Source organism: Microtus pennsylvanicus, chromosome X, assembly GCF_037038515.1.
Source record: "Microtus pennsylvanicus isolate mMicPen1 chromosome X, mMicPen1.hap1, whole genome shotgun sequence".
NCBI lineage: Eukaryota > Metazoa > Chordata > Mammalia > Rodentia > Cricetidae > Microtus > Microtus pennsylvanicus.
In genome coordinates this window covers 79,335,360-79,361,059 of record NC_134601.1, presented here as the reverse complement: position 1 = coordinate 79,361,059, position 25,700 = coordinate 79,335,360, and the positions used below count along the sequence as shown (strand labels likewise).

Sequence of the window (25,700 nt, the reverse complement as noted above, 5' to 3'; positions counted from 1 at the left end):
AAAAAAAAAAACCCCAACAGTTTAACCAATAGTCATCATTGGTGGATGATGACTTAAACTCCTGGTGGATAAAACTGTAATAATTTAAACTTAACAGCTGACAAAAACAAAGTAAACACTAACCGTGTTTCTCCTTACATAATGTGGTGGTTTGAATGAGAAAGGTCCCCCATATTTGAAACTATGATCACCAGTTGGTGGTGCTGTTTGGAAAGGTTATGGTACAGATCACTGTACAACTTTGCTGGAGGAATTACGTCACCAGGGACAGGCATTGGGAGTGTATAGCCTAGTCCCACTTTCATTTTGCTGGGTGTGCTTCATGTTTGTCATGCAAGATGTGATCTCTCAGCTTCCTGCTCTTGCTTCCAAGCCTCCCCCTGCCTTGAAGGACTCTTTCTTATCTCTCTGGAATGGTAAGCCAAAATAAACTCTTTATAAATTGCTGCTGGCCATGTTGCTTAATCACAGAACTGGAAAAGTAACTAATACAGAAATTGGAACTAGAGAGCACGCTGTCGTTGTATGCAGCACAGCTCGGAGGTTAAGCCATCTAAGTCTTTGAAAGTAAAGTCCCATGTAGCTGAGCCCTAATGTCTTCCTCAGGGGAGAGGGCAAGACGGCTCCATGTCAACAACAGACTCAAGGAGTCCGGTGAAAGGGACACAGCAGACTTGTTTATTTAGCAATGGGGAGAACCTTATATACCCTCCTAGCACCCAGGCATTCGAATCCATTGACAATGTAGGGCCTCCCCTCATTGGCCAGGCATGATCAGGATCTCTGACAGCACCAGGCAGACTCCAGGTTGGCTCCTTTTAGCCTGGTAAGCCTTAACTTCCTATAGATCTAGACATCAGACATGGAGCTACAGGTTTTGCTTGTTTGCCCTGCTAAGTTTCAGTCTTTCTGCAGTCCAGTACTTCCTCACTATGCTCTCATTCCTCCCCTTTAAAATGATGTTTATTTTGTGCCATTAAATGTTAGAAGTCTGCTAACTGCTTTTAGATTTATAGGTGGCTACAGTTAAGGGATTGCCTTGAGTCTCACAAGAGATGTTGGACTTTGAAATTTGAAATGGTGTTCATACTGAGAAAGACTATGGTCACCTTTAAAGTTGAAATAAACATATTTAACATTATGATATGGCCACAGGCCTATGGGAGCCAGGGAGAGGATTGTGGTGGTGTGAATGAGAAATCTTATCCACAGGTCCATGCATCTGAATACTTGTTTCTCAGTTAGTGGTGAGGTTTGGGGAAGTTATGCTAATGTGAGAATTTGCTGAACAAAATATGGCACTGGGGTGGGTCTTGAGAGCTTATAGCCCTGTCCCATTTCCAGTCTGTTTGCTCTGCTTTGTATTTACCAGTGAAGATGTGACAGCGCAGCGTCCTGTTCCTGCTGCCATGCCTCCCCTCTATGATGAACCCGCATCCCTCTGGAATCTTAAAGTAAAATAACTCCTTGCTTCCGTAAGTCATTTTTGGGAGATGGTATTTTATCAAAGCAATAGAAAAATAACTAAAGCACATAGTGAAATCATGAATCATAGCAAATGAGCTGGGTGTGATAGTATACACCAAGAGACCACGGCTGAAGGATCACTGAGTCTGAGACTACTCTGCATTACATATTCCCACGCTGACTTTAAAAACAACCCTACAACAAAACTAAACAAAATGGTCTGGGTATATGGCCCAAGAGTTAAGAGCACTGGCTATTCTTCTGAAAGGGCTGGGTTCAGTTCCCAGCTTCCACATGTTGACTCACAACTGTCTGTAACTCCAGTTCCAGGGGATTCAATGGCCTCTTCTGGCCTCTGTGGGCACCAGGCACACAAGTGTTACAGTTATACATGCAGGCAAAACAATCACATACAAAATAAAAATAATTTTTAAAAGTCCTATAGAAAATGATACAGCCTATTTTGTGATGCTTGGGGCTATGTAAACATATTAAATAAACATGCTTTCCTTGTTTTTATTTTTACAACATCACATTTCATCACAATGACTGAAAATTCCCTAAAAACAAAGCCTTTATTCTGACAAAATTACTTTAGTTAGTAGGTGCTAGATGTTTTCTCTACTATTTGAGGAAGATGTATAATATAAAGAAAATTAATGCTAGCTTTGTCAAAGACATCTACAAAAATATGTCCCTTACACCTTTACACATAATATTCCGAATTATAAAATCTGCCAATGTGGAAATTCCTTGGAATTTCTTAATGCACTGCAAATTACACAAGGCAAAATAAAGCATCATATATAAATAATGTTCAAACATTCTGGCATGTATAATGTTTTTCTCATTAGAGTGCAACTTTATATACAAACACAGAGGCTGTTTCAGACACACGTGGAGGAAACAGAAGCACCAGTTATTTAAGTTACACTTGATCACGAAGACGAGCAAGCCTCTGTGACAGTTCATCCTAGAGAAAGCCAAATTTACAAATCATCGAAGGCTGTAACAAATATGAACCATTAAAACGTGTAATCCCCTTAACATTTTAAATACAATTTAAAATCTTGTTTATAAAATTTATATAAACATTAGGCATTTAGTTTTCTTAAACAGCTAAAAAGAAACTTAAGAACTTAGAACAGCAACTATAAAGGTTATCAAAACAGTCTACAAAATAAAATGTGCATGCAAATTGAAAACGCCCACTATTACACAGCTACCGGCTGCTCCGGTTTTGTTCATTTTAATGATGTGTCATAGTAGAAAAATACTCTTTATAAAAAGTGAATATATATTTCCTTGTATACAAATATATACATACCTTATAAATCATACATTTCCCAAATTTTTAATTTAAATATGAATAAGTATATTAATAAAAAATTCAACCTATACCTGCTCCGTAGAAGCAACACTTGCACCAACAGAGCCTGTCTGCCCCTGTGGGAGCTCCAGATTGAGATCAAGGCTAAAGATGAATTTACAAATAATCATATCAAATGATGTTAATATAGACATTTTATAATAATCAAATAGGTACTGCAAATTTGGCTACTATATCCTTTTATCACTTTAAATAAAAATTGTGTTTACATGTAAATAGAACTTGAATGTCTTCAGAACATTTTGGATACTTTAATGATGATTTTAAAGTATTTTTCTTGAGTTCAAATACTGATCCATAGAGGTGGTATAATATTGGAATAGAAAAGCTGACTAAAGACTGAGACATAATCTAATGCACTAAACAAAAGAGCAAAATAATCATCATCTGTTGTACTCTATTTTCTGGATATTATTTGTCTCCTTTACTGTGAAGGCAAATTAATAAACTGTCAAAAACTTCAAAGATAAATGTAGCCTTAACACCCAGATTCAGTTCCTGAATTCTTTTAGTAGGAACCAGGAATTTCTTTCTTCTTCTTTGAATTAAAATTTTTAAAGATTTTTTTTCATTTTATTTATTTTAGATTTAGTTTTTTATGCTTTAAATGTTAGGTATAACTTATCACTTATTGAAAATAGATTTTCTCATACAATATACTTTGATTGTAGTTTCCCCATGGTCCACTCCTCCCAGTTCCTCTCTCCTTCCCACCTCCCCTCTCCTCTGCATCCCTTCCTTTTCTGTCTCTCATTAGAAAAGAATAGGCTTCCAACAGAAGAAAAAGAGCCCTAAGAGAAGGTGCAAAGATCAGAGCTCGTTCACACACCCAGGAGTCCCATAAAGACACTTAGCTGAGAGCTATAATATATACACAGAGGACCTGTTAGAGACCTGTGTAGGCTATGTCATTGCTGTTTCAGTCTCTATGAGGTTATACAGGCCCTGTTCAGTTGATTCAGAGGTCCTTGAGGAACCAAGGATTTCAACCAACTACACAGCTGAGGTTTAAAAAATTTAATGCAGCTCCCCAAGTTCACATCACCCCAGTGAAAGAGATTTGTTTGTTTACTGCTACAGGAAGGTTTTAAAGACAAAATTTTCAATCCATAGTAGTGCTTAGTAGTACTATGCTCCAGTCCAGGACCTCACATATATTAATTAGGCAAAAACACTTAGCCACACTCTAACATTGTTTCATCAAATTTTAGACCCTCTATTAAATCAAGATTATTCAAAAGCACTAGATTAACAACACCTTACCCAGCTTCATCTGCCATTTCCTGAAGCAGCATATCCACTTGGTTCTGAAATAAAAAAAAATGAATTCATATTATTGTCTTATTACCTTTTGGGTGGGTTTTGGGTGTGTGTAGTTTGGCTTTGGAAACTGATCTACAATTTTTAAAATAGGAGCTATAGAGATGGCTTAGCAGTTCAGTTTCTAGTAGCCATGTCCAGAGGCTCATGTCTGCCTTTAATTCCCAAACACGGGAGGGGGGCACAGTATAATACCTCTGTCTTCCACAGACACACGTACACAACTACCAACATAATTAAAAGGGAAAATTAACAAATATTTTGGAAAAAAGCCCAACTCACTGTTCTGCAAAACTTTTAAAACAAACTTTTGAAAAATACTTTCCTGCCACAAGAGGGCGCTGAACCATCTCAGAGAGCCACATTCTAAATTTTAAGCATTTTAACTTAAGTTGTCTGAACAATACTGGCAGACAGATTCATATATAATTCACATCTGAGTAATATAACACTCTAAGGGAGTGATCAAACTTAGAAATCCCTATAATAATCCATTTTAGTTATGTGCAATAGATTTAAATTTAGCTTAGATTTATTCTTCTGCAAAACCACAAATAAGACATTAAAATGACTTTTCAGAAAGAAATACCAGTAGACAAAATATACCTAAAGTCTGTACCTATGGCACAGAACCCTATGAGGGTTCAATTATGGGCTTAATTAATTGTAGAACAAAAGCATTCTGAGTAGAAACTGACTTTTCACCTTGTTATCATTCCTACAACCCAGAAAGCTGTTTACTTAGAACTTACATTGTGCTAGACATTACATGTAATCAAGAGGTGACTTAAATAATATGAGATCTACATATTCTACATATAGACAACAGAACTACAAACAGAGAATCTGAGCATCATTGGGCATCATTTGATGTCTAATAGAGATAGTGGAGCTAATCACATAGCGATTTCTGGTTATTTTGTTGCTGCTGTTGCTTTCGTGAGATAAGGATTTCACTATGTAATTTAGCGTGGTCTGTAATTCCTGAAACTTGAAGCTCACTGGTTTCCAGCTTCCAAGCACTGGGCTTAGGAGTACACACCATCAAAGCCAGTCCTATTGTAAAACATTTACTGTGGTTGAGGAGTTCTCAGGAAATACAGTATGCTTAATCAGAAACCTCTTCTCATTTTAACATAGTTATTAAAAATATTTTGAATATGTAAGAAGAAATTCTAAAATGTGGTCACAGTTTAAAGCAAAAGATAAATATTCCTGTTGGGACTTTCCTTTCTCTTGTTCTTTCAACTACTACAGAAATGTTTCCAAATATAGAAAAGTTTCAAAAAATAATACAAAAACAAGCTCTGTCTTTTAAAAACTCCATCTGTAAAGTATTACTGTGTCCTGAAATTTAAATATTATATTGTATTATTCTACAGCTTACCTTCCTTAATCTTGTAAGATTTAAATTTTTGCTATCTATATATTTAGTTCATTCAATGTAACTCTTTTCTGGACACTTGCAAAATCTAAATACATTAAATTTAGCAAATATACTCAATTTCTGGACATTTACTTTTTTATTAATTTCTATCACAGGCAATGGTCAAATATTTGTGTGTGTGTGTATGCGTGCGCATCTTTGTTCACATGCCAGGAAGTCCTTGGTGCATGAACTTGAAGGGGGAACTCCTGGATTGTAGGGTATGTATATTTCCATTTACCCAGCTATTGAAGGGAGCAGGCAAAGGACCTTGATCTGAGTACTGCCATTTTACTTCAAATTACATTTTACCTGCAGGGTGAAGTAAAGTTCAGGTTCCCAAGCCCTAGGGGTAATGTGGGAGTGTCATATATCAATCTGTTGATTTCATTGGTTAAGCAATAAAGAAACTGCCTGGCCCTCATAGGTTAAAACATAGGTGGGTGGAGTAAACAGAACAGAAGGCTGGGAGAAAGAAGCTGAGTCGAGGAGTCACCATGATTCTCCCACTCCAGGCAGATGCAGGTTAAGATCATTCCTGGTAAGCCAGCTCGTGGGCTACACAGATTATAAGAAATGGGCTAGTCCAGGTGCGAGAGTTAGCCGAGAAAAGGCTGGATATAATGGGCCAAGCAGTGTTTAAATGAATACAGTTTCCGTGTAATTATTTCTGGGCATGAGCTAGAGCTAGCCATGTGGGCGGCCGGGTGCCGGGGATGCAGCCCCACCGCTCCTATTACAACAGAGCGGAGCTAAGAACTTTCCAATGGCTGATCCACCTCTTCCCTAAACCACAGATATCATAATTATGCATATTTAATTCTTTAAGGCTGTTCCTAACACAAAAGGAACAAATGAATCTGATTGGTTGAACTTAAAGACTTGCATTGTATATTGGTTGACAATGATGGGACACTCAAGGAAGCCCCTTGTCTCTAATTCCAGATTGGTGGAAATTGTAACCATAGCCTGGCACCAAATGTTTGTGATTTTTGTGCTTATAAACCCCATTTTTGCCCTAGCTTGGGCTGTCAGGAGAAACAAAGCTCCTGAGTCCTTATCCTGCAGCCCTGATTGATCAGTGACCCACTTATGTGGTGATTCAATAAAATCTTTGGATCCCATAGGTGTTGTCTCTCTCCTTCCTCAAGACACCTAACAGGCTAGGTGTAACACTCTGTCCAAGAAGTTAACACCTGCTCATATTATTGTATACACTACTGAGCTGTTGATAAGAAACACATTAGGTCTAGGAGAGGGTAGGGAGGAGATAAAAGAAGAAAAGCATTTGTGTTGCCTATGTAAATGTGTAACTATGCTTTGTGAGGACACATGGGGGGACACGTGTAGTTGCATACGAGTGAGAGGGCAGAGGAGGCCATCAGGTGCCCTGTGGTATGTCTCTCCACCTTCTTCACTGGACACAGGGCTTCTAATCAAACCTGGACTTAGACTGGAGGTCAGTAAGCCCCAGGCATCTTTCCTGACTCTGTCTACTGCAACACTGGGGTTACACAATGCTTCCACCATATCTAACTATTTACACTGGTTCAGGAGACTTGAACTCAAGTCCTTGTGGTGCTTGCAGGACAGGTGCTTTTACCCACAGAACCATCTCCCTAGGTCCAGGGAAACTTAAAAAAACATTGCTGGATGATTTATTTGCAATGCTATAAATATTATATTTAAAATAGCTAAAAAAAGATGGAGAAAGATTTTACATAGAGGAGGAGGCATAGGCATTGTATAGCAATCCTCATCAAAATTGTAATGGCTACATTCATAGAACCAGGCAAAGGATCCTGAAATATATATGAATATGCAAACCAATGCATATAGTCAAAGAAGTGAGACATAAAAGATCAAAGCTGGAAGGATAATAGCATCTTCCAAGACATACATCTGAAATCTAGTAACTAAAGTAGCATTAAGGTACTGGCCAAAAAGAAAGACACCAAGACCAATGGAACTGAACTTAAGCAATTGGTACAGGACGATTCTATATTCTGTCAATTATATTTTAAATAAATGCTGATTGATCGGTAGACAGGCAGGAAGTATAGGTGGGAAAACCAGACAGGAAGTAGAGGTGGGGCAATGAGAACAAGAGTATTCTGGGAAGAAGGAAGCTCTTTGAGCAGTCCTGGCCCATCCACTGAAGAAGCAAAATGTAACCTGCCCTGATGAGAAAGGTACCAAGCCATGTGGCTAACATAGATAAGAATAATGGGTTAATATAAGTGACAAGAGCTAATACAAAGCCTGAGCTAATGGGCCAATCAGCTTATGATTAATGTAGACTTCTGTGTATTTTCTTTGGGATTTGTTGGCTGTGGCAACTGGGAAGGACAGAAACTCCAATAAGCAGAACCTCGTTTTATAAGCAACTACTACATTAAAAATATTTTTTGACAAAGGCACTGGAATTGTACACTGGAAAAATATCAGTCACTTTAAAACATGATGCTAAGAAAGCTGCATTCAAAATACAGAAACTTGACCTTCTTTCATGCTATATGAAAGTCAACTCAAAGTGGGAAAAACATAAATATAAGACATGAAGCTGTGAGAGTATTTGAAAACACAGGAGAAATACTTTCCATCATACTGAAAACATCTATACAGGAAACAACTGGCAGAGTGAAGAAACAGGAGACTAGGAGAAAACATTTGTTAGATGCTTATCCATACTAGAATATACCAGGAGCTACAAAAACCCCACAACAAATAATCCTAAATAGACCAAATAAAATGGGCAATAGATCTAAATAGGCATACCTCAATAGAAGACATACAAATCTCCAATAGACATTTGAAAAATGCTCAATGTCACCACCCAGGGTAAAAGCAAATCAAAATCAGAATGAAGTATCATCACAACCCAGTAAGAATGGCTCGTATCAAAAAAAGAATTCAAAAGTTGTTGTGGTTGAAGAAATGGACGCCTTGAACAACTGTTAGTGAGAATGTAAATTAGCACAGGTACTGTGAAAAACAGTAAGGAGGCTTCTCCAAAAATTATATAAAGGGCTATTGTTTGAGACTGAACTATTCTAGGGAGACCTGAAAACAAAGGACAACCACAATTCACGAATCCTACAAACACTCTGTGCATCACATTTAGGCAGTAGAAGGTATGGCCTATGGTGGCTTCAGAGCCACCTTTACTGGTGTAAACTCCTTCAAGTTAAGGTCACAGTAGACACTGATAGGCCTGAGTCCATGGTGGAGGGACTTGGGAGCTGCTTCCCCACTGTGTTATTTGCTGACAAACAGGAGCCAGAGCTCTGAGGGCAAGTCCAGTGAATTCCTGTATTTCCTCTTTCATCTTTCACAGGATAGTTAGTCCCTGAGTGGGATATGAAACACCGAGACATTCAAGTAAAGTACCAGGTTCCCTGAGCAATTCCCATCCAGTATAGATTTCTGTGCTGTTTGTTTCTCCCACTTTCTGTGGACTTGGGGGCCAACTTATGGCCTACACATTAGCTACCCCAGGATGAAAAGTCTCAAGGAATCTCTTGGGTGAGTAAGGACCTATTAAGGACACATACTCAGAAAGCTAAATGTGGCTAGCCACCAATGGCTCCTGAAATTAAGTGATATATTAAAAAGACTGTATACCTAATTAAGTGAGTTTCATTCCAGAGATACCAAGAATAGCTCAACATATACAATAAATGTAACATAGCACACAAATTGAGGACTAGAAATTACATGATAACCTAAACAGATGCAGAAAATGCCTTGACAAAGTTCAACATCACTTCATGACAAAAATTCTACGGATACTAGGAATAAAAGGAATATATACCAATGCAACAAAGGCTATATTAATCTATGTCAATATATACTAAATGGGGGATTTAGATGTACACAAGACCTTGACTAGAAAAAGCAACTGATTTCAAAGTGTATCAAACATCCATATTAACAAAACAGCACAGCACACAGACCAACAGAAATAATTTACCACTTTAACTCAACTATCCATTTCTTCTACTTTTTATCTTTGTTAGGTCACAAAACTGGCCCCAAATGGCAGTCCTGGGGATAATGTTTTAAGATGAAGACTGGACCACCATGTCACCTAGATTTTGCTAGAAAACAGAAACCTTAAATATATCTCAGAAGCCTTTAAAAGTTGCCTGATCTTTCCTAAGTGTAATTGTTAGGGCCTCATCTTTCTAAAACAGTTCCTATACTCACTAACTGGCTGTTCTGGCCCCCAAACTGTTTCCCCTGTTATCTACCCATATAAAACTCAATAAGCTTTTGTGGCTGGGTACTGTACTGTGCTACTTGATACAGCCTGGCAGTCTGCCCCAAGAAACTGCTTTTCTTTTCATGGAGTAGCTTTGTTTAGTAGTTTTTTGTGCCTGTTTACAGTCTTCAACAACTGAAATTCTCTCTGATATGTCTTGTAATATATATGTTGAGGAGGCTTTCTGCTGAGGTTTTTGTTTTACAGTCTACATTTTTAAATTTCCACTCTGGGTTTTATTTCAGTTTTGGTTTCTTTAGTGTTTCTATTTCCTTGTTAAATTGTACTTTCATGTCTTAAAATTTTTTAATTCAACTATTTGTATTTTCATAAAGGCATTTATTCAAACTCTAAGATCCTTGAACATATTCATTGTGATTTTGAAGTCCTTGCCTGTGCTTCAACTAAATAGCTTTTCTCAGGGCATATTGCAATAGGGTTGCTGGCTTCTGGTGGAGAAATGTCCTACGGTTCATATTTGTGATATGCACTAGGATCTAGGCATCTAGAGTTATATGATATCTGAAGTGTATCTTGGAGTAGATAACTGGTCTCCTCTTTGTTGTGTGGATGTTCTGTTATTTGGTTGCTATTGCCTATTCTAGGTCCTAGCCATGTGCAGTGGATTTGGGGTTCCTGATAGAAAAGAAGTTAATGGGTTGGAGGGTAACTCAAAGGAATGAAGGCAGGCTAGGAGAAAATGCTGAGAAAAGTAGCTGGAAAGAGCTAGGGGAATCAGGGGCCTCATGAAGAAGTGTTGTTCTCAGGGAGTGAAGCTAGGTGGGGAGGGTCTCTGCAGGCTGCTTTAGGATGAACAATAATTCTAGAGAAATCAGAAGAGGATAATACAAATTGCCTGTGTTTCAGCCCTGTGTGTCTGAGTAGAAAGTGTGCCTGTGGCTTGGCAGGTGGCATAAAGAAATGGAGATGGGATAGAAGGTAAGGCTGGAAAGAACAGTGGGAAAGAGCTAAGGGGATCCTGGGTCCTGCATCAAGTGGTGGAGCCCCAAGGGAATGGAGGTGGGGTGGGAGGCAAGAGGACTAAGGGTAAGTCTGAGCAGAAAGGGATGGAAGGGTATACACCAAAATCCTCCCTTCAGGGAATGGAGGTGGGGTGGGAGGAGAAGCTCCTGAAAGGAGGCTGAAGAAGAATGAAAAGTTGGAGAAGACAAAAGAATAAAGGAAATGAAAAAAAATCACCACTTATGTCACCACTTAAGTCATCTGATTGTCTAGGTCTAAAACCATAAATTAAAAGAGATATTTCAATAAATTTTGCTGAGAAATCTGGGAAAACTGGATATCCACATTTAAAAGAATAAAACTAGACTCCTATTTCTCATCCTACATAAAAATAAAATCAGAATGAATTAACCACCTAAATGTGAATCTTGAAACTGAAAAGGAAAAATATAAAGAACTCCCAGTAATAGGAATAGACATGACATTTCTGAAGGAGGAAATGGTAAAGATAACCTGAAGATGGGAGGGAATTTTTGCCAGCTGTGTTTCAAACAGGTAATTAATATAAACTTAAAACCTTAAGCAGTCAAAATAAATAAAGTGAACACAGAGTTTTGAAAAGAAGTACAAATGGCCAAAAATGTATGAAAAGACACCCTAGCACTGACTGCATGAGAATGACTATCATAAAGAAAACAAATATAGGCAGGCCATCTTCACTTTCCTTCCTGTCCAACATTGCAATTTCCCCAGGCACATCACCAGCCCTGTAACAGACTGCTCACAGGGTCTTGTCCTCTCTGTCTTCCTTCCCTGGAGACTCCACCTAACCTTGCAGCAGACCCATCTTTCTTTCTTCCTGCTGACTCTCCCAACCCTACTTGTAGTCTATCCCCTTTCTTTCCTGTCAGGCCCCAATCCTAAAAACACTTTCTATACAGAATCCCCAGTAGCCACACCTAGCAGGAACTCAGGTAGGTAAACCACACTACCCTTCCTGTCTTCCATTATGATCTCTCCATTCCCACCCTCAGTCCTGTAACAAACAGCTTTATTCCATATGCCTCTCCTACCTCAGCTTAATTCACGGTAGACTGCAACACCTGGTTCAGACCCAGGGCACTCCTTCGCCTTTCATCCCTACCTCTCTAGATAATTCTAAGCCTTCCTGTAAACCCCTTCCCACCACACCTCCAAGTCCCTGTGAAGCACATCACTAGGTGTGAGTAGGATCCCCTTAGCTCTTTTTTGAAGCCTCTCTCAGCCTAATTCCTTGTTTTAAGCTTGACTTTAAATACATATACAAGGAACTAAGGCTTATCCCTTTAATTAATTATATCAGTACCTTGAGGATATCTGACTATTAACTTGTATTTTTTAAATTGTCTACAGTAAGTTAACAGCTTTTAAAGACTAGAATTTTATGTTTCATGTTCGTCAGGTTTTACCCTTAAAAATCCTTTAAGTATTAATATGCTTGTGGGACTGCTAACAGTGGGAACAGGAGCTGACTCTAACTCTTTTGTTGTTGGTTGGGCATCTATTCCTTATACTGGGTTGCCTTGTCAGCCTTAATTACAATGGGAGAAACTTAGTCTTACTGCAACTTGATATGCCTGCCATATTTTGTTGATATCCATGGGGGGCATGACTTTTTCTGAATAGAAATGGAGGAGGAGTTTACTGGCATGGGATAGAAGGGAGGTGGGGGGAGAGTAACTGGGAGGAGAGGAGGGAGGGAAAACAGTAGTAGGGATCCAAAATAAATTTAAAATAAAAAAAATTAGGAAGATGTGATTATAAAGGTACAAGAAGCACACAAAACACCAAATAGACTGAAGCAGAAAAGAAACTCCCCACAACACACAATAATTAAAACACTGAAAGTACAGAACAAAGAAAGAATATGAAAAGCTGCAAGGGAAAATGAGCAAGTCAACAATAAAGGCAGATCCATTAGAATAACAACTGACTTATCAAAGGAGACTCTAAAAGCCAGAAAGGGCCTGGACAGATGTTCAAAAAGCTCTAAGTGATCACAGATGCCAGCCCAGACTACTATACCCAGGAAAATATCAATAAAAATCTACTATAGCTAAATCTAGATCATACAATCAACCTAAACAGACCCATGAACCCCAGAGACATAGAAGTAGTAATTAAAATCTTTCAACCAAAAAAAGCTCAGGGCCAGATGGCTACAGAGCACATTCTACCAGACTGAAATTCAAAGAATTAACACCAATACTTCTCAAATTATAATGAAAGAACACTGCCTAATTCTGTTTATGAGGACACAATTATCCTGATACTTAAACCACACAAAAATCCAACAATGAAAGAAAACTGTAGAACAATTCCCCTTATGAATGTAAATGCAAAATTTCTCAATCAAATCCTCTCACTGAATATAAAAACACATCAAAAAGATTATTCACCATGATCAAGGAGGCTTCATTCCAGAGATGAGAGATGGCTCAACATACATAAATCGATAAATGTAATCCACCACATAAATAGACAAAAAGACAAAAACCACATGATCATCTCATTAGATGAAGAAAAGGCTTTTGACAGAATTCAACACCTCTTCATGATAAAAGTCCTGAAGACACTGGGGATACAAGGTACATACTAAAACATGATAATGATCATATACAGTAAGCCCACAGCCAATATCAACCTTAGTAGAGAAAAACTGATATCTAATCTCTCCATATCTATTTAATATAGTACCTGAAGTCTTAGCTAGGTCAATAGCACAACTGAAGATCATTCGGCTATAACTAGAAAAGGAAGAAGTTTAAGTCTCCTTATTTGCAGGTCAATATGGTTTGATAGATCACACCCCCAAAAGGTTGCCATGAACACCCTCAAAAAATTATTTCACCCAACTGCTGACTGAGATGAACCTATCACACAGGATACACCATGAAAGACTTGATTAACAGTGCCCCCAAACAGCAGGAAGCAGTATGGACAAATCTATGCCCATATTCCCAAATATTATCTATAAGTGTTTGCTTACATTAAAGGGGGATATGCCATAGATATGAATAATGCTTTGGTATGGATCTTGGTTTATTGATACAAATTTAAGGTAAATTTTGTTCTACAGTGTATGTATATTTCTACCCTTTATTAAGGTATTGTGTTTGTGTAGTTCATTTAAAAATGTAATGTATAATTAAGAAATATAGGTTAATAGACAGTCATCTATAATAGTTAAGATTGTAGTCATATTAGTTAGATTTTTCTAGATGTATGAAGATATATTTCAATTAGATAGGTAGTCTTCAACTCTTTCAGAGACCTTCAGAACATGGCATTTAAAAATGTTTAAGAATTTAGGACTTTTCATGGTAATGAGACACGTCTGCTCCTGGCAGCACCAGTTACTTCAAAAGGAAGATGAGCATTGAAGAGGCTTCTTAGCCATTTGGGCAAGAAACTGCTCTTTCCTAGACTGCTTAACTGGACATGCAGAACACACAGAAAAATGACTACTGAACTTGCCTAAAGGTGAGATGATCCTTCAGGAAAGTCTGCCAGACATTCTGCAGGATACAGAAAAAAGTGACTGAACTGTCTTTGAATTTCCTGCTTCATGGAAAAGTCTTATGGATACTATGGACCTGTAGGCCGAAGATGGATGTCCCAACAGTACAAAACAACTTTGGATGACTGTCCAGGCAGCGAGATGTCTCTGTCATTTCTAGAGTTTTGGAAGTTGCTTACAATGCACTTCCTGTTTACTTAGGTAATATATCCTTCTGGAGTTTTTGATGGTGTTGAAGAATAGATAGTTATAGTTTTCCTTAGTTAGGATAAAAGATAAAGTAGATATAAATATTGTAAATAATTGTAATTCTTCCTTGATACCTGTTTTGTTATATGTAATTTTACTAAGTTAAAGTTAAAGCCTTCCTTTTTATTCAAACAGAAAGGGAGAGGTGAACTGGGAGTCTCCTCTGTGTGCTAAGATTACCATTAATTAATAAAGAAACTGCCTTGGCCTGTTGATAGGGAAGAACTTAGGTAGGCAGGAAACACAGAACTGAGTGCTGGGAGGAAGAAGGGTGGAGTCAGAGAGACACCATGGACCTTCTGCCACCAGAGATAGATGTGCTGAAACTTTGCTGGTAGGCTACTACCTTGTGGTGATGCACAGATTAATTGAGATGGGTAAAATTAAGATGTAGAAGTTAGCCAATAAGAAGTTAGAGTTAATGGGTCAAACAGTGATTTAATTAATACAGGTTCTGTGTGGTCATTTTGGCTCTGGGCAGCTGGGACAAACAAGTGGCCCCTTGCAATAGCTAATGACATTCTGCTATACATATATATCTGTCTTACTCAGTCATCATCAGAGAAACTTCTGTCTGCAGTGGATGGGAACAAATAAAGAACTCACAACTGTACAGTGTACACAGAGTAAGAAGCCTTGGAATACACAGTCCTAAAAGGGATGTCTTTATCAAACCTCTCCGCTCAGGGCTCAAGGAATATGTTGAAGAGGAGGCAGAGAGATTGTGAGAGCCACAAGGGAGGGAGGATGCCAAGGAAACAGTGACTTCAAGATACAACAATGACACACATATGATCTCACAGAGGCTGTGGCAGCATGGACAGGACCTATACAAAGTCCCATTCAGCTATGAATCCATCACTGAGAGGACAAAGTGGACATAATCACCCACCCCTAAAGAAGAAACTATCTCCAGCTGACAACAGCTTGCAACGGAAAAATTAGTTTTCTCCAATAGAGTCTCATTGGGTATATAGACCATGTTTGAGGACAGGCCCCATGCCCAGCAGTAGACAGCCAACACTAAATTGGTGTGGGAAGTCCTTCTATATATGTGTTGCTCTTATTGGTTAATAAAGAAGCTGCTTTGGACAATGGCTTAACAGAGAATAGCCGGAGAAGGAGAGAGAGAGAGAGAGAGAGAGAGAGAGAGAGAGAGAGAGAGAGAGAGAGAGAGAGAGAGAGAGAGACAGAAAGGCAGAGTCATTGAGCCACTATGTAGCCACCCATAGGAGACAGGCACTGCACTAGAACTTTGCCGGTAAGCCACAGTCACATGGTGATACACAGATTAATAGAAATGGGTTAATTTAAGATATAAGAGTTAGCCAGAAATATGCTTAAGCTATTGGCCAAACACTATTACAAATACTATGGTTTCTGTATGATTATTTCAGGTCTGAGCTGCAGGTAATGAACAAACAGCCTCCCTCAACAAATCGGCATGCCAACATGGTTGACTATATCCACATAAAACCTGAGAAAGCGTAAAAGGAATTCTAGACACAAAATAGAGTTAAGCATGGCATTTTGTAGTAGCATTTTCTTGGGTGGACTCTGTTTGCTAGAAGGAAGCTGAGGCATGATTCTTTTCGGAGAAGGCTTCCTGACTCAGCAGTAGCAGCAAAACCTGCATGGCTTCTTTAAAAAGGCTTCCTGGTTTGTGCTAGTTGCAAGAAAAGCTCTGACTCTTTTGGGAGGTCCGGCTACAGAGAATTTAAATGGGGTTTGTGAGCAGAGTACTAGAACATGCTTAATGGCAACAGAGAACTACTGTAACCTGACCCTGGATCTGGGGCAGAGAGAATGGCTTCAGAGGAGTGAGCATGCCTCTGCCATGTTGGACTGGGCAGAGCCAACAAGCAGTGCCAAGGAGTTGGTCCTAGCCACACCTGCTATTTGTAATTTTTCTATGTTAAAGTTAAAACCTTCCTTTTTATTTAGACAGAAAAAGGGAGGTGATGTATGCTGTGAATATGTTTTATTGCCATTGGTTAACAAAGAAGCTGCTTTTGGCCATTGGATTAACAGAATATAGCCAGGCTGGAAGATATATATTGAGAGAGAGAGAGAGAGAGAGAGAGAGAGAGAGAGAGAGAGAGAGAGAGAGAGAGAGAGAGAGAGAGAGATTTTTCTTAGGAAGATTTTAGGTTTTAAAAGTCATAAATATGAAACAGTGCTCATAACAGAAAAGTAGCAATGAAAGAGTAATGTGGATAATGCATGTATGCTACACATGCATTCTACCTACTGAGCTACAGCTTTAGAACCTCGGGATAGTATTTTAATCCAATTCTCAAAGTTAAGTAGCAGCAGAACAGGAATGGAAATTCAAATATGTTTATTTAATCCAGGTCATCTTCCCAATTAATTATGTTTCTAAAATCAGACTAGTGATAAAATCAGCTCTAAGTGACATAACGTACCTTCATAAGGAAATGTAGAAGAAAAGAGACTTGTATATACTATTAGTGGAATAGAGATTGCATGGCCATCTTGGAAAACAGAATAATAGTTCCTCAAAATCTTAAACTACTATTTGACTGAGTAATTTCACTATGAGTTATACATTCCAAGGAAATGAAAATATTATTTTAAAGAGACATAGGTACTTTCACACTGATTGAATATTCAGGAGAGCCATGAAATAGAAACAACTTTGGTGTCTATCAACCAATGATCAGAAGAAGACCATGTACTACATACAAAATACTATTTATTCCACCCAAAGAATAAAATTCTATTGTCAGGTACTGTATAATATCAGTTATATATGCAAATTGAGGATAGAAAAATGGTTATCAGAGACTGAATAAGATTGAGTTACAGAAAAGGTTGATAAATTAGTATTAAATAACAGTAAGGCTGGAGCAAGAATTTCTGTTGTGCTATAGCACAAAGGAGTAACTATAGCAACAGTAATGTATTATTTACTTTTTTTCTTTTCTTTTTTTTATATACCTTTTTTTCCGTTTATTTATTTATTAAAGATTTCTGTCTCTTCCCTGCCACCGCCTCCCATTTCCCCCCTCCCCTAATCAAGTCCCCCTCCCTCATAAGCCCAAAGAGCAATCAGGGCTCCCTGCCCTGTGGGAAGTCAAGGACCACCCACCTCCATCCAGGTCTAGTAAGGTTAGCATCCAAACTGCCTAGGCTCCCACGAAGCCAGTACATGCAGTAGGATCAAAAACCCACTGCCATTGTTTTTGAGTTCTCAGTAGTCCTCATTGTCAGCTATGTTCAGCGAGTCCGGTTTTATCCTAGGCTTTTTCAGACCCAGGCCAGCTGGCCTTGGTGAGTTCCCGATAGAACATGCCCATTGTCTAAACACTAAAAGGGTTTTCCAATTTTAGATCATTAATATATCAATGTTTGTATAATGTATCAATGTATGGACATTGATTTAAACATTAAACAATTCATGTAGCAGTATCATACTATCCAAATACTATGTACTTTTAAAGTTTAATGTTATTAATAAGAGCATTAGGAAACATGTAGAAACAGGCTCTAGATTCTACATGTGTGATCTAATAAAATAATTAGAATTCCAAAGCTAGGTGCTAGGTAACATTATCCTCTAAAACATTCCCCAGAATCCTTGGCCAGAGCAGTAGCAAGCTGCCTGCCTGCTTCCTTCCCTCTGTACTCACACAAGGTAAGAGATTTATATTCATAAAGCCATTACATTTTGAAAGCAAGTCATTTGTTGCTTTGAGACAGGTTCCCACTATGTAACTCAGGCTGACCTGGAAGTTACTCCATAGACAGGTTAGTCTTGACTTCACAGAAGTCTTCCTTCAGCTCCCAAGCACTAGGAAGCTGAGTGATTGGATTAAAGGCATGTGTCACTACGGCCAGATCAAGTCATTTTAAGAAACCATTTTCAGGAAAGAACTGATTCTTACCTGTGGTGTTGTTAGGGTTGTAGTGCTACTCATTGTATCTTCCATTTGTTGTGTTTGAACATCCAATGTTTCAAATTGATGTTCGAATTTGTCCATTAAGGCAGAAATCTATAAAGATATGATCATAAGAAAAATGTACCCTGAAAAGATGCTATCTGAACATCAAGTAATAATGATAATTGTTTGTTTTTACCTTTTCAAGGTTCATACTCCTCAATGTAGCATCCATAGATTTAACTACACCTGCCATGGATTTTGTCACCTATTTAGAAAATAAAACCGATTTAGTAACATGATAATTTCATAAACTTTTAAATATATTATCTATATGCCAACTTAGGAAACTTGTCTATTACCGTCTTTTTTTTATTTTTTTTTACCGTCTTTTTTTAATTTATTTATTTATTAAAGATTACTGCCTCCTCCCCGCCACCGCCTCCCATTTCCCTCCCCCTCCCCGGATCAAGCCCCCTCCCTCATAAGCCCAAAAAGCAATCAGGGTTCCCTGCCCTGTGGGAAGTTCAAGGACCACCCACCTCCATCCAGGTCTTGTAAGGTGAGCATCCAAACTGCCTAGGCTCCCATGAAGCCAGTACATGCAGTAGGATCAAAAACCCAGTGTCATTGTTCTTGAGTTCTCAGTAGTCCTCATTGTCAGCTATGTTCAGCGAGTCCGGTTTTATCCCAGGCTTTTTCAGACCCAGGCCAGCTGGCCTTGGTGAGTTCCCGATAGAACATCCCCATTGTCTCAGTGTGTGGGTGCACCCCTCGCGGTCCTGAGTTCCTTGCTCGTGCTCTCTCTCCTTCTGCTCCTGATTTGGACCTTGAGATTTCTATTACTGTCTTTAACAGTAAAATCACATTCTGTGTCTAGGTCTAGGTACTGTCTATTTTAGATTATTGGTATTTCTTAGTAGACAGCAAATAAAAGAGTTGATAAGTCCACTGCCAAAATCTTTTTCCTTACTAAGTCTAATTTTCCATGAAGTCCTTTATTAACACCATATAATACCTTGCAATACTCAAATTTGCTATTTTTGTAAGTCTTCCTACTCTCATTAAATACCAGTCAAGTCTTACCTTGCCCATTGTTACTGCAGTTTGAACTCTGGCTGCCACAGCATCAACCCTAGCACTCATTCTCAAGAAATTGATTGCCTGGTTTTTCTGACGGATTGCATTTTCAGCATGAATTCTTGCAACTTCTGTATTGCCTTTCTGAATGGCCTGTTTTAAGCAGAAGTAAAATAGTGTTGAAGAAAAATAGCAAACCAAGACACTGGTGAAGTCAAAGACCAAAAGTATAGCTATTTTTAAAAATTAAATGCTACTAAATTAACTATAGTCTATAAGAGGTTGTAATTAGCCTTTTGGCAGCTAATTATTATAGTAGCTAAATAATAATTTACAATCCTATTCTCTTTCAATCTCATGATTAGAAAATACACATGTATTAACAGTTTAAGAAATTAGAAAATGCTGGACATGGCACATGCTTTTAATCCTAGCATTTGGGATGCAGAGGAAAGCTAATTCTGAGTTTGAGACCAGCCTTGTCTACATATCAAGTTCCAGGCAAGCCAGGGCTACACAGTGAGACTTTGCCTAAAAAATACAATAGAAAGAAACTAAAAGGTATAATTGTTCCTAGTTATATTATGATGCTCTTTTCATTGTTATTATTTTAGTACAAATGATCTTAATATATAAATACATTTATTACTGTATAGTTTATAACCAAAGCAAACACATAGAATATAGTTTCAAATCTTGTTTTCTTTCATGCTAAAAATATCACTTTAAGCTAAAAGCATACTTATCTACATCATTGTTTCCTAAGGGTTGCATCATACAAAGGTCACTGTAGTAAAAGAATTATTAGTCATACATAAAATGATTCTAGATGTTACACAGACATTAGGTAGTTTCTATATGATTTTACTGAATAGGCATATGAAAGTGCTGTGTAACAGGAATCCAGCCTTTTCCTGGTATAACAATCAGATCAGGTATACAGCTAAAAGAAAATTAATTTAAAGAAAAAAAGCATTAAATAAATAGTTCAGAAAACACAACAAAGTGAAATATTATAGAAACTACAGAAATTCAAGAGTGAGATCCTAATTTTTCAATAAAATAAACAGCAATTTAAAAACTCTCCTAGTATATATAACTTTACACACTTTCCAAATAAGACAAATACCTGGATATTGATTATTGGATGTAGATGTATATTTAAATTTAATTATACTCCCTATGATGCTTATAATAAGTTTCACCTTCCAGAATAGTGCTATTGCTTTATTCACAGGTAATCAACATAGGCATATTATTATTGTAGTCCATTATGATCTAAGAAGTAAAATGTAGTATCTCTCCATGAGATGGAACACATATCTCACATTGCTTGGGTAACCAAGAACCTGAGAATAGATAGGCCGATGACCTAGGGGAAAACCAAATACTACTAGAGGAATGTAGCAATAAAATGTCTGTCAATAATATTCTGCTATAATCATTAATCAGTGCTTTGTCCAGCCATCATCAGAGAAGCTTCTTCCTGCTGCGGATGGGAACAAATACAAAGACCCATAGCCAGAAATTATTCAGAGTGATAGATTTTGGAATACTTGGCCCTAAACACAATGTCTCCATCAAATCTCTCTGGCGCTTAGAGAATCCCACAGGAAAAGAGGTAGAAAGCATGTAAGAGCCATACGAAATGCCGGACACCAAAGAAACAAGGCCTTCTAAACACAATAGGACTGACTTACATATGAACTCACAGAGACTGTGGCAGCAAATACAAGGTCTGCATGGGTCTGTACCAGATGGGGTCCCAGAGCATACAGAAGTAGACAGCACCCCACCAGGTCCAATCAGAACTCAGTGCCAATTGATACCACTTGCAAATGAAAAAAATTGTAATCTCCAAGGGAATCTCATTGGGGAAAGAAAAACACTCTTAAGGAAGGGTAGGCTGTTAGGAATCTGGTTCTTGAATTTTCAGACCCCGATCGGGACATTTACCATAGTGAGAGAGACATGAGTGAACATGTAAAATATAAAATGGTTCCTATCTTAGCTATGGAAAAAGAAACCAGTCATGTGGATATAAAGCACAGAAGGTGGAAAACCAGCAGTGAGAAGACTCTGTATAACAGGTTACTACTAACACACCAGGAACATCAAGACAACTGAAGACTACAAAAGGAGAAATCAGAAATTAAAAGTTCAGTAATAAATCGGATATGGCTTTGGAGCCATTTTAAAACCCTGACTTTTTACTTAGAGGGAAGAGATAAAGATATGGTTCTGAGCGGAGCACTGACATGCTATGACTTCTCTTAAAACACTTCCTCCGGCTGCTGGGTTAAGATTACTTTTATGGGGTCGAAGGGTGGAGCTCTGTAGTTCAGTGGTAGAGTCCTTATCTAACAGGAGTAATGTTTATTGGGCTTGATTCCTAGCACTGGGGAAAAAAACACCTCTAAAACAAAAGCATTATGGGAACAGGGTCAAAACAAAGAGGCTAATTGGAAGCTTGTTTGTAATAAGTGAGGTTAAGATAACCTGGGTGGGGATATTGCCTGGGTGGGGATGGGCACACTGGACTTGGTAAGAAGTGATCCGATTTTAAATACCTTTGAAAGATTTTGCAAGGCTCAGATGTAGTGTATGAAACAAGAGGTTAAACATAATGCCAGTCTAAGACTATTTGCTTTGTCTGAAAGGCACACTAGGAATGACAGGTACACCAGGAATGCTGTACTGAAGGATGTCCAATAAGGAACCCTGTTTCAAGTTTGACCATCCAAGTAGAAAGAATAAAGCAGTTGAAAACAGGAGTGTTCAGGTCAGATATACAGGCTAAGCTAGAATTATCTATCAACATGCAAATAAAGCTAGAATACTAGATTAACTCATTTCTGGAGTCAGTATAGGTTGGAAATCACAAAAGAAAACAGTAGTAAAATGTGCTTGGATGGGCTGTGGTAAGTGTGGTTTCCTAAAAGCCAAAGCACAGAAGTGTTTGAAGGAAGGAGTACTGAACACTGACAAGAACTACTGATGGTTCTAATAAAATATGGATTCAGAACTGATTGGACTGAACAGTATAAACATCTTTAGTTTCTACTGAGGTAGAGGTCTAAGTGTAAATGAATAACAAAACAAAAAATACCAAAAATTGAAGTGGAAAGAATTAGAGTTAACAAAATTAGGGGGCTATTTGAAAGGGCTTTGCAAATAATGAAAACAAAGCAAGGAAAGTATTGGTGTCAGAAACTGGTTGCCAATTGTTTGCCTCATAGAAAAACCAAATAAACAAAACATCTCCCTCACCCCCAAAACAACCCTCATGCAAACAACAGCAAAAACCACAAGAGTACCAAGAGACAGAAGAGGCTCTCACACAAAAGCTTCAAAAGATTTAAATAAATACGGTTGTGTGCTAACACAATGTATTCGGCACACAAGAGAAAACTGTTAATGTAAAACAGAGTGCTATCTGAGTAATGCTACCTGGAACAGGCCTTAGCAGAAAAGAGAAGACTCCTAATTATCAGAATCATAATCGGTTCATCTATTTTTAAAGGAGGAAAAAGACAGACTATGGCAACCAAAGCAGCTATCTATAGTGATCAAATATTTCTTTTTTTTAATTTTATTTTTAATTTATTTATTTATTAAGGATTTCTGCCTCCTCCTCGCCACTGCCTCCCATTTCCCTCCCCCTCCCCTGATCAAGTCACCCTACCTCATCTGCTGGAAGAGCAATCAGGGTTCCCTGACCTGTGGGAAGCCCAAGGACCGCCCACCTCTATCCAGGTCTCTTAAGGTGAGCATCCAAACTGCCTAGGCTCCCCCAAAGCCAGTACGTGCAGTAGGATCAAAAACCCACTGCGATTGTTCTTGAGTTCCCATTCTTCCTTATTGTCCGCTATGTTCAGCTAGTCCAAATTTATCCCATACTTTTTCAGACCCAGGCCAGCTGGCCTTGGTGAGTTCCCGATAGAACATCCCCATTGTCTCAGTGTGTGGGTGCACCCCTCGCGGTCCTGAGTTCCTTGCTCGTGCTTCGTCTCCTTCTGCTCCTGATTTGGACCTTGAGATTTCTGTCTGGTGCTCCAATGTGGGTCTCTGTCTGTCTCCTTTCATCGCCTGATGAAGGTTAATATTCAGGAGGATGCCTATGTGTTTGTCTTTGGATTCACCTTCTTATTTAGCTTCTCTAGGAACATGAATTATAAGCTCAATGTCCTTTATTTATGGCTAGAAACCAAATATGAGTGAGTACATCCCATGTTCCACTTTTTGGGTCTGGCTTACCTCACTCAGGATAGTGTTTTCTATTTCCATCCATTTGTATACAAAATTCAAGAAGTCCTTGTTTTTTATTGCTGAGTAATACTCTAATATGTATATATTCCATACTTTCTTCATCCATTCTTCCGTTGAAGGGCATCTAGGTTGTTTCCAGGTTCTGGCTATTACAAACAATGCTGCTATGAACATAGTTGAGCATATACTTTTGTTGTATGATAGGGCCTCTCTTGGGTATATTCCCAAGAGTGGTATTGCTGGATCCAGGGGTAGGTTGATTCCGAATTTCCTGAGAAACCGAAACACTGCTTTCCAGAGTGGTTGCACAAGTTTGCATTCCCACAAGCAATGGGTGAGTGTATCCCTTTCTCCACAACCTCTCCAGCAAAGGCTATCATTGGTGTTTTTTATTTTAGCCATTCTAACAGGTGTAAGATGGTATCTTAAAGTTGTCTTGATTTGCATTTCCCTGATTGCTAAGGAAGTTGAGCATGACCTTAAGTGTCTTTTGGCCATTTGAACTTCTTCTGTTGAGAATTCTCTGTTCAGCTCAGTGCCCCATTTTATAATTGGGTTGATTAGCCTTTTACGGTCTAGTTTCTTGATTTCTTTATATATTTTGGAGATCAGACCTTGACAGTTGTGGGGTTGGTGAAAATCTTCTCCCAGTAAGTGGGTTGCCTTTGTGTCTTAGTGACAGTGTCCTTTGCTTTACAGAAGCTTCTCAGTCTCAGGAGGTCCCATTTACTCAATGATGCCCTTAGTGTCTGTGCTGCTGGGGTTATACGTAGGAAGTGGTCTCCTGTGCCCATGTGCTGTAGAGTACTTCCCACTTTCTCTTCTATCAGGTTCAGTGTGTTCGGACTGATATTGAGGTCTTTAATCCATTTGGATTGAATTTTGTGCATGGTGATAGATATGGATCTATTTTCATTCTTCTACAGATTGACATCCAGTTTTGCCAGCACAGTTTGTTGAAGATGCTCTCTTTTTTCCATTGTATACTTTTAGCTCCTTTATCGAAAATCAGGTGTTCATAGGTATGTGGGTTAAAGTCAAGGTCTTCTATTCGATTCCATTGATCGACTTCTCTGTTTTTATGCCAATACCAAGCTTTTTTCAATACTGTAGCTCTGTATTTCTTAATGAATTAGAAAGGAAGAGCATCAGTCAAATTTGAGAATGAGACAGTGGGACCAAAGTTTACAAAGAAAGAGGGCATGATGTTACTGAAGTGAAAGTTAGAAAAAATGGATTAAAAAAATGACCCATTGTCATATCATGGTGATTCTCTTAAGTCTTTTCACATCTAATAATTTGGAAAGGTGTAAAAAAAAATCAAGAATATTTTTATGTAGCATTTTTACTACTAAAATCTATCCTAAGGATAGAACTCCACAAAGATTTATAAGCAATAATGGAGTATTTAAAATGTCAGAAGAGCTGGGTAGTGGAGGCATGTATTTTTAATCCCATCACTACTTCCCTAGAAAAGGCAGCTCATTGTTTGTTGTTTAGCAATCACCATCCATATTTTGAGCAAGATGAGAAAATGTTAGCTCAAAATTTTCCCTTCATCTGTCTGTATTATTTTGTTTCTGAAAGCTTTTTGAAATTTATTTTAAAATTTTCATACATGTATACTATATTAGAACCTTCTCCCTTCATCCAGCTACTCCTGTGCCCTCCTCATTTCCTCTCAGACAATTTAAAACATTTAAATGCTACAAAGTGTGATTAGAACAGAAAAATAAATTATAGCTGAGACAGATAAACACCTTATATCGTTTTAGCTTCTAATAGTTAAGTATGTATCTTTAGGTTGGATT

The 25,700-nt window shown here is 38.2% G+C and overlaps 1 protein-coding gene across 1 annotated transcript in view; it reads right to left on the bottom strand.

Annotated features, from left to right (window-relative positions):
- Window positions 1-655: 655 nt before the first annotated feature.
- LOC142840753 (charged multivesicular body protein 1B2) overlaps window positions 656-25,700 on the bottom strand; it is a 40,968-nt gene continuing 15,923 nt past the window's right edge. The window contains exons 3-8 of the mRNA XM_075957333.1: window positions 19,627-19,773; window positions 18,740-18,808; window positions 18,547-18,654; window positions 4,121-4,164; window positions 2,869-2,941; window positions 656-2,440 (exon numbers count right to left, since the gene is read on the bottom strand). Coding sequence (XP_075813448.1) covers window positions 2,396-2,440; window positions 2,869-2,941; window positions 4,121-4,164; window positions 18,547-18,654; window positions 18,740-18,808; window positions 19,627-19,773 — 486 coding nt within the window. The 3' untranslated portion in view covers window positions 656-2,395. The remainder of the gene's footprint in view (window positions 2,441-2,868; window positions 2,942-4,120; window positions 4,165-18,546; window positions 18,655-18,739; window positions 18,809-19,626; window positions 19,774-25,700) is intronic.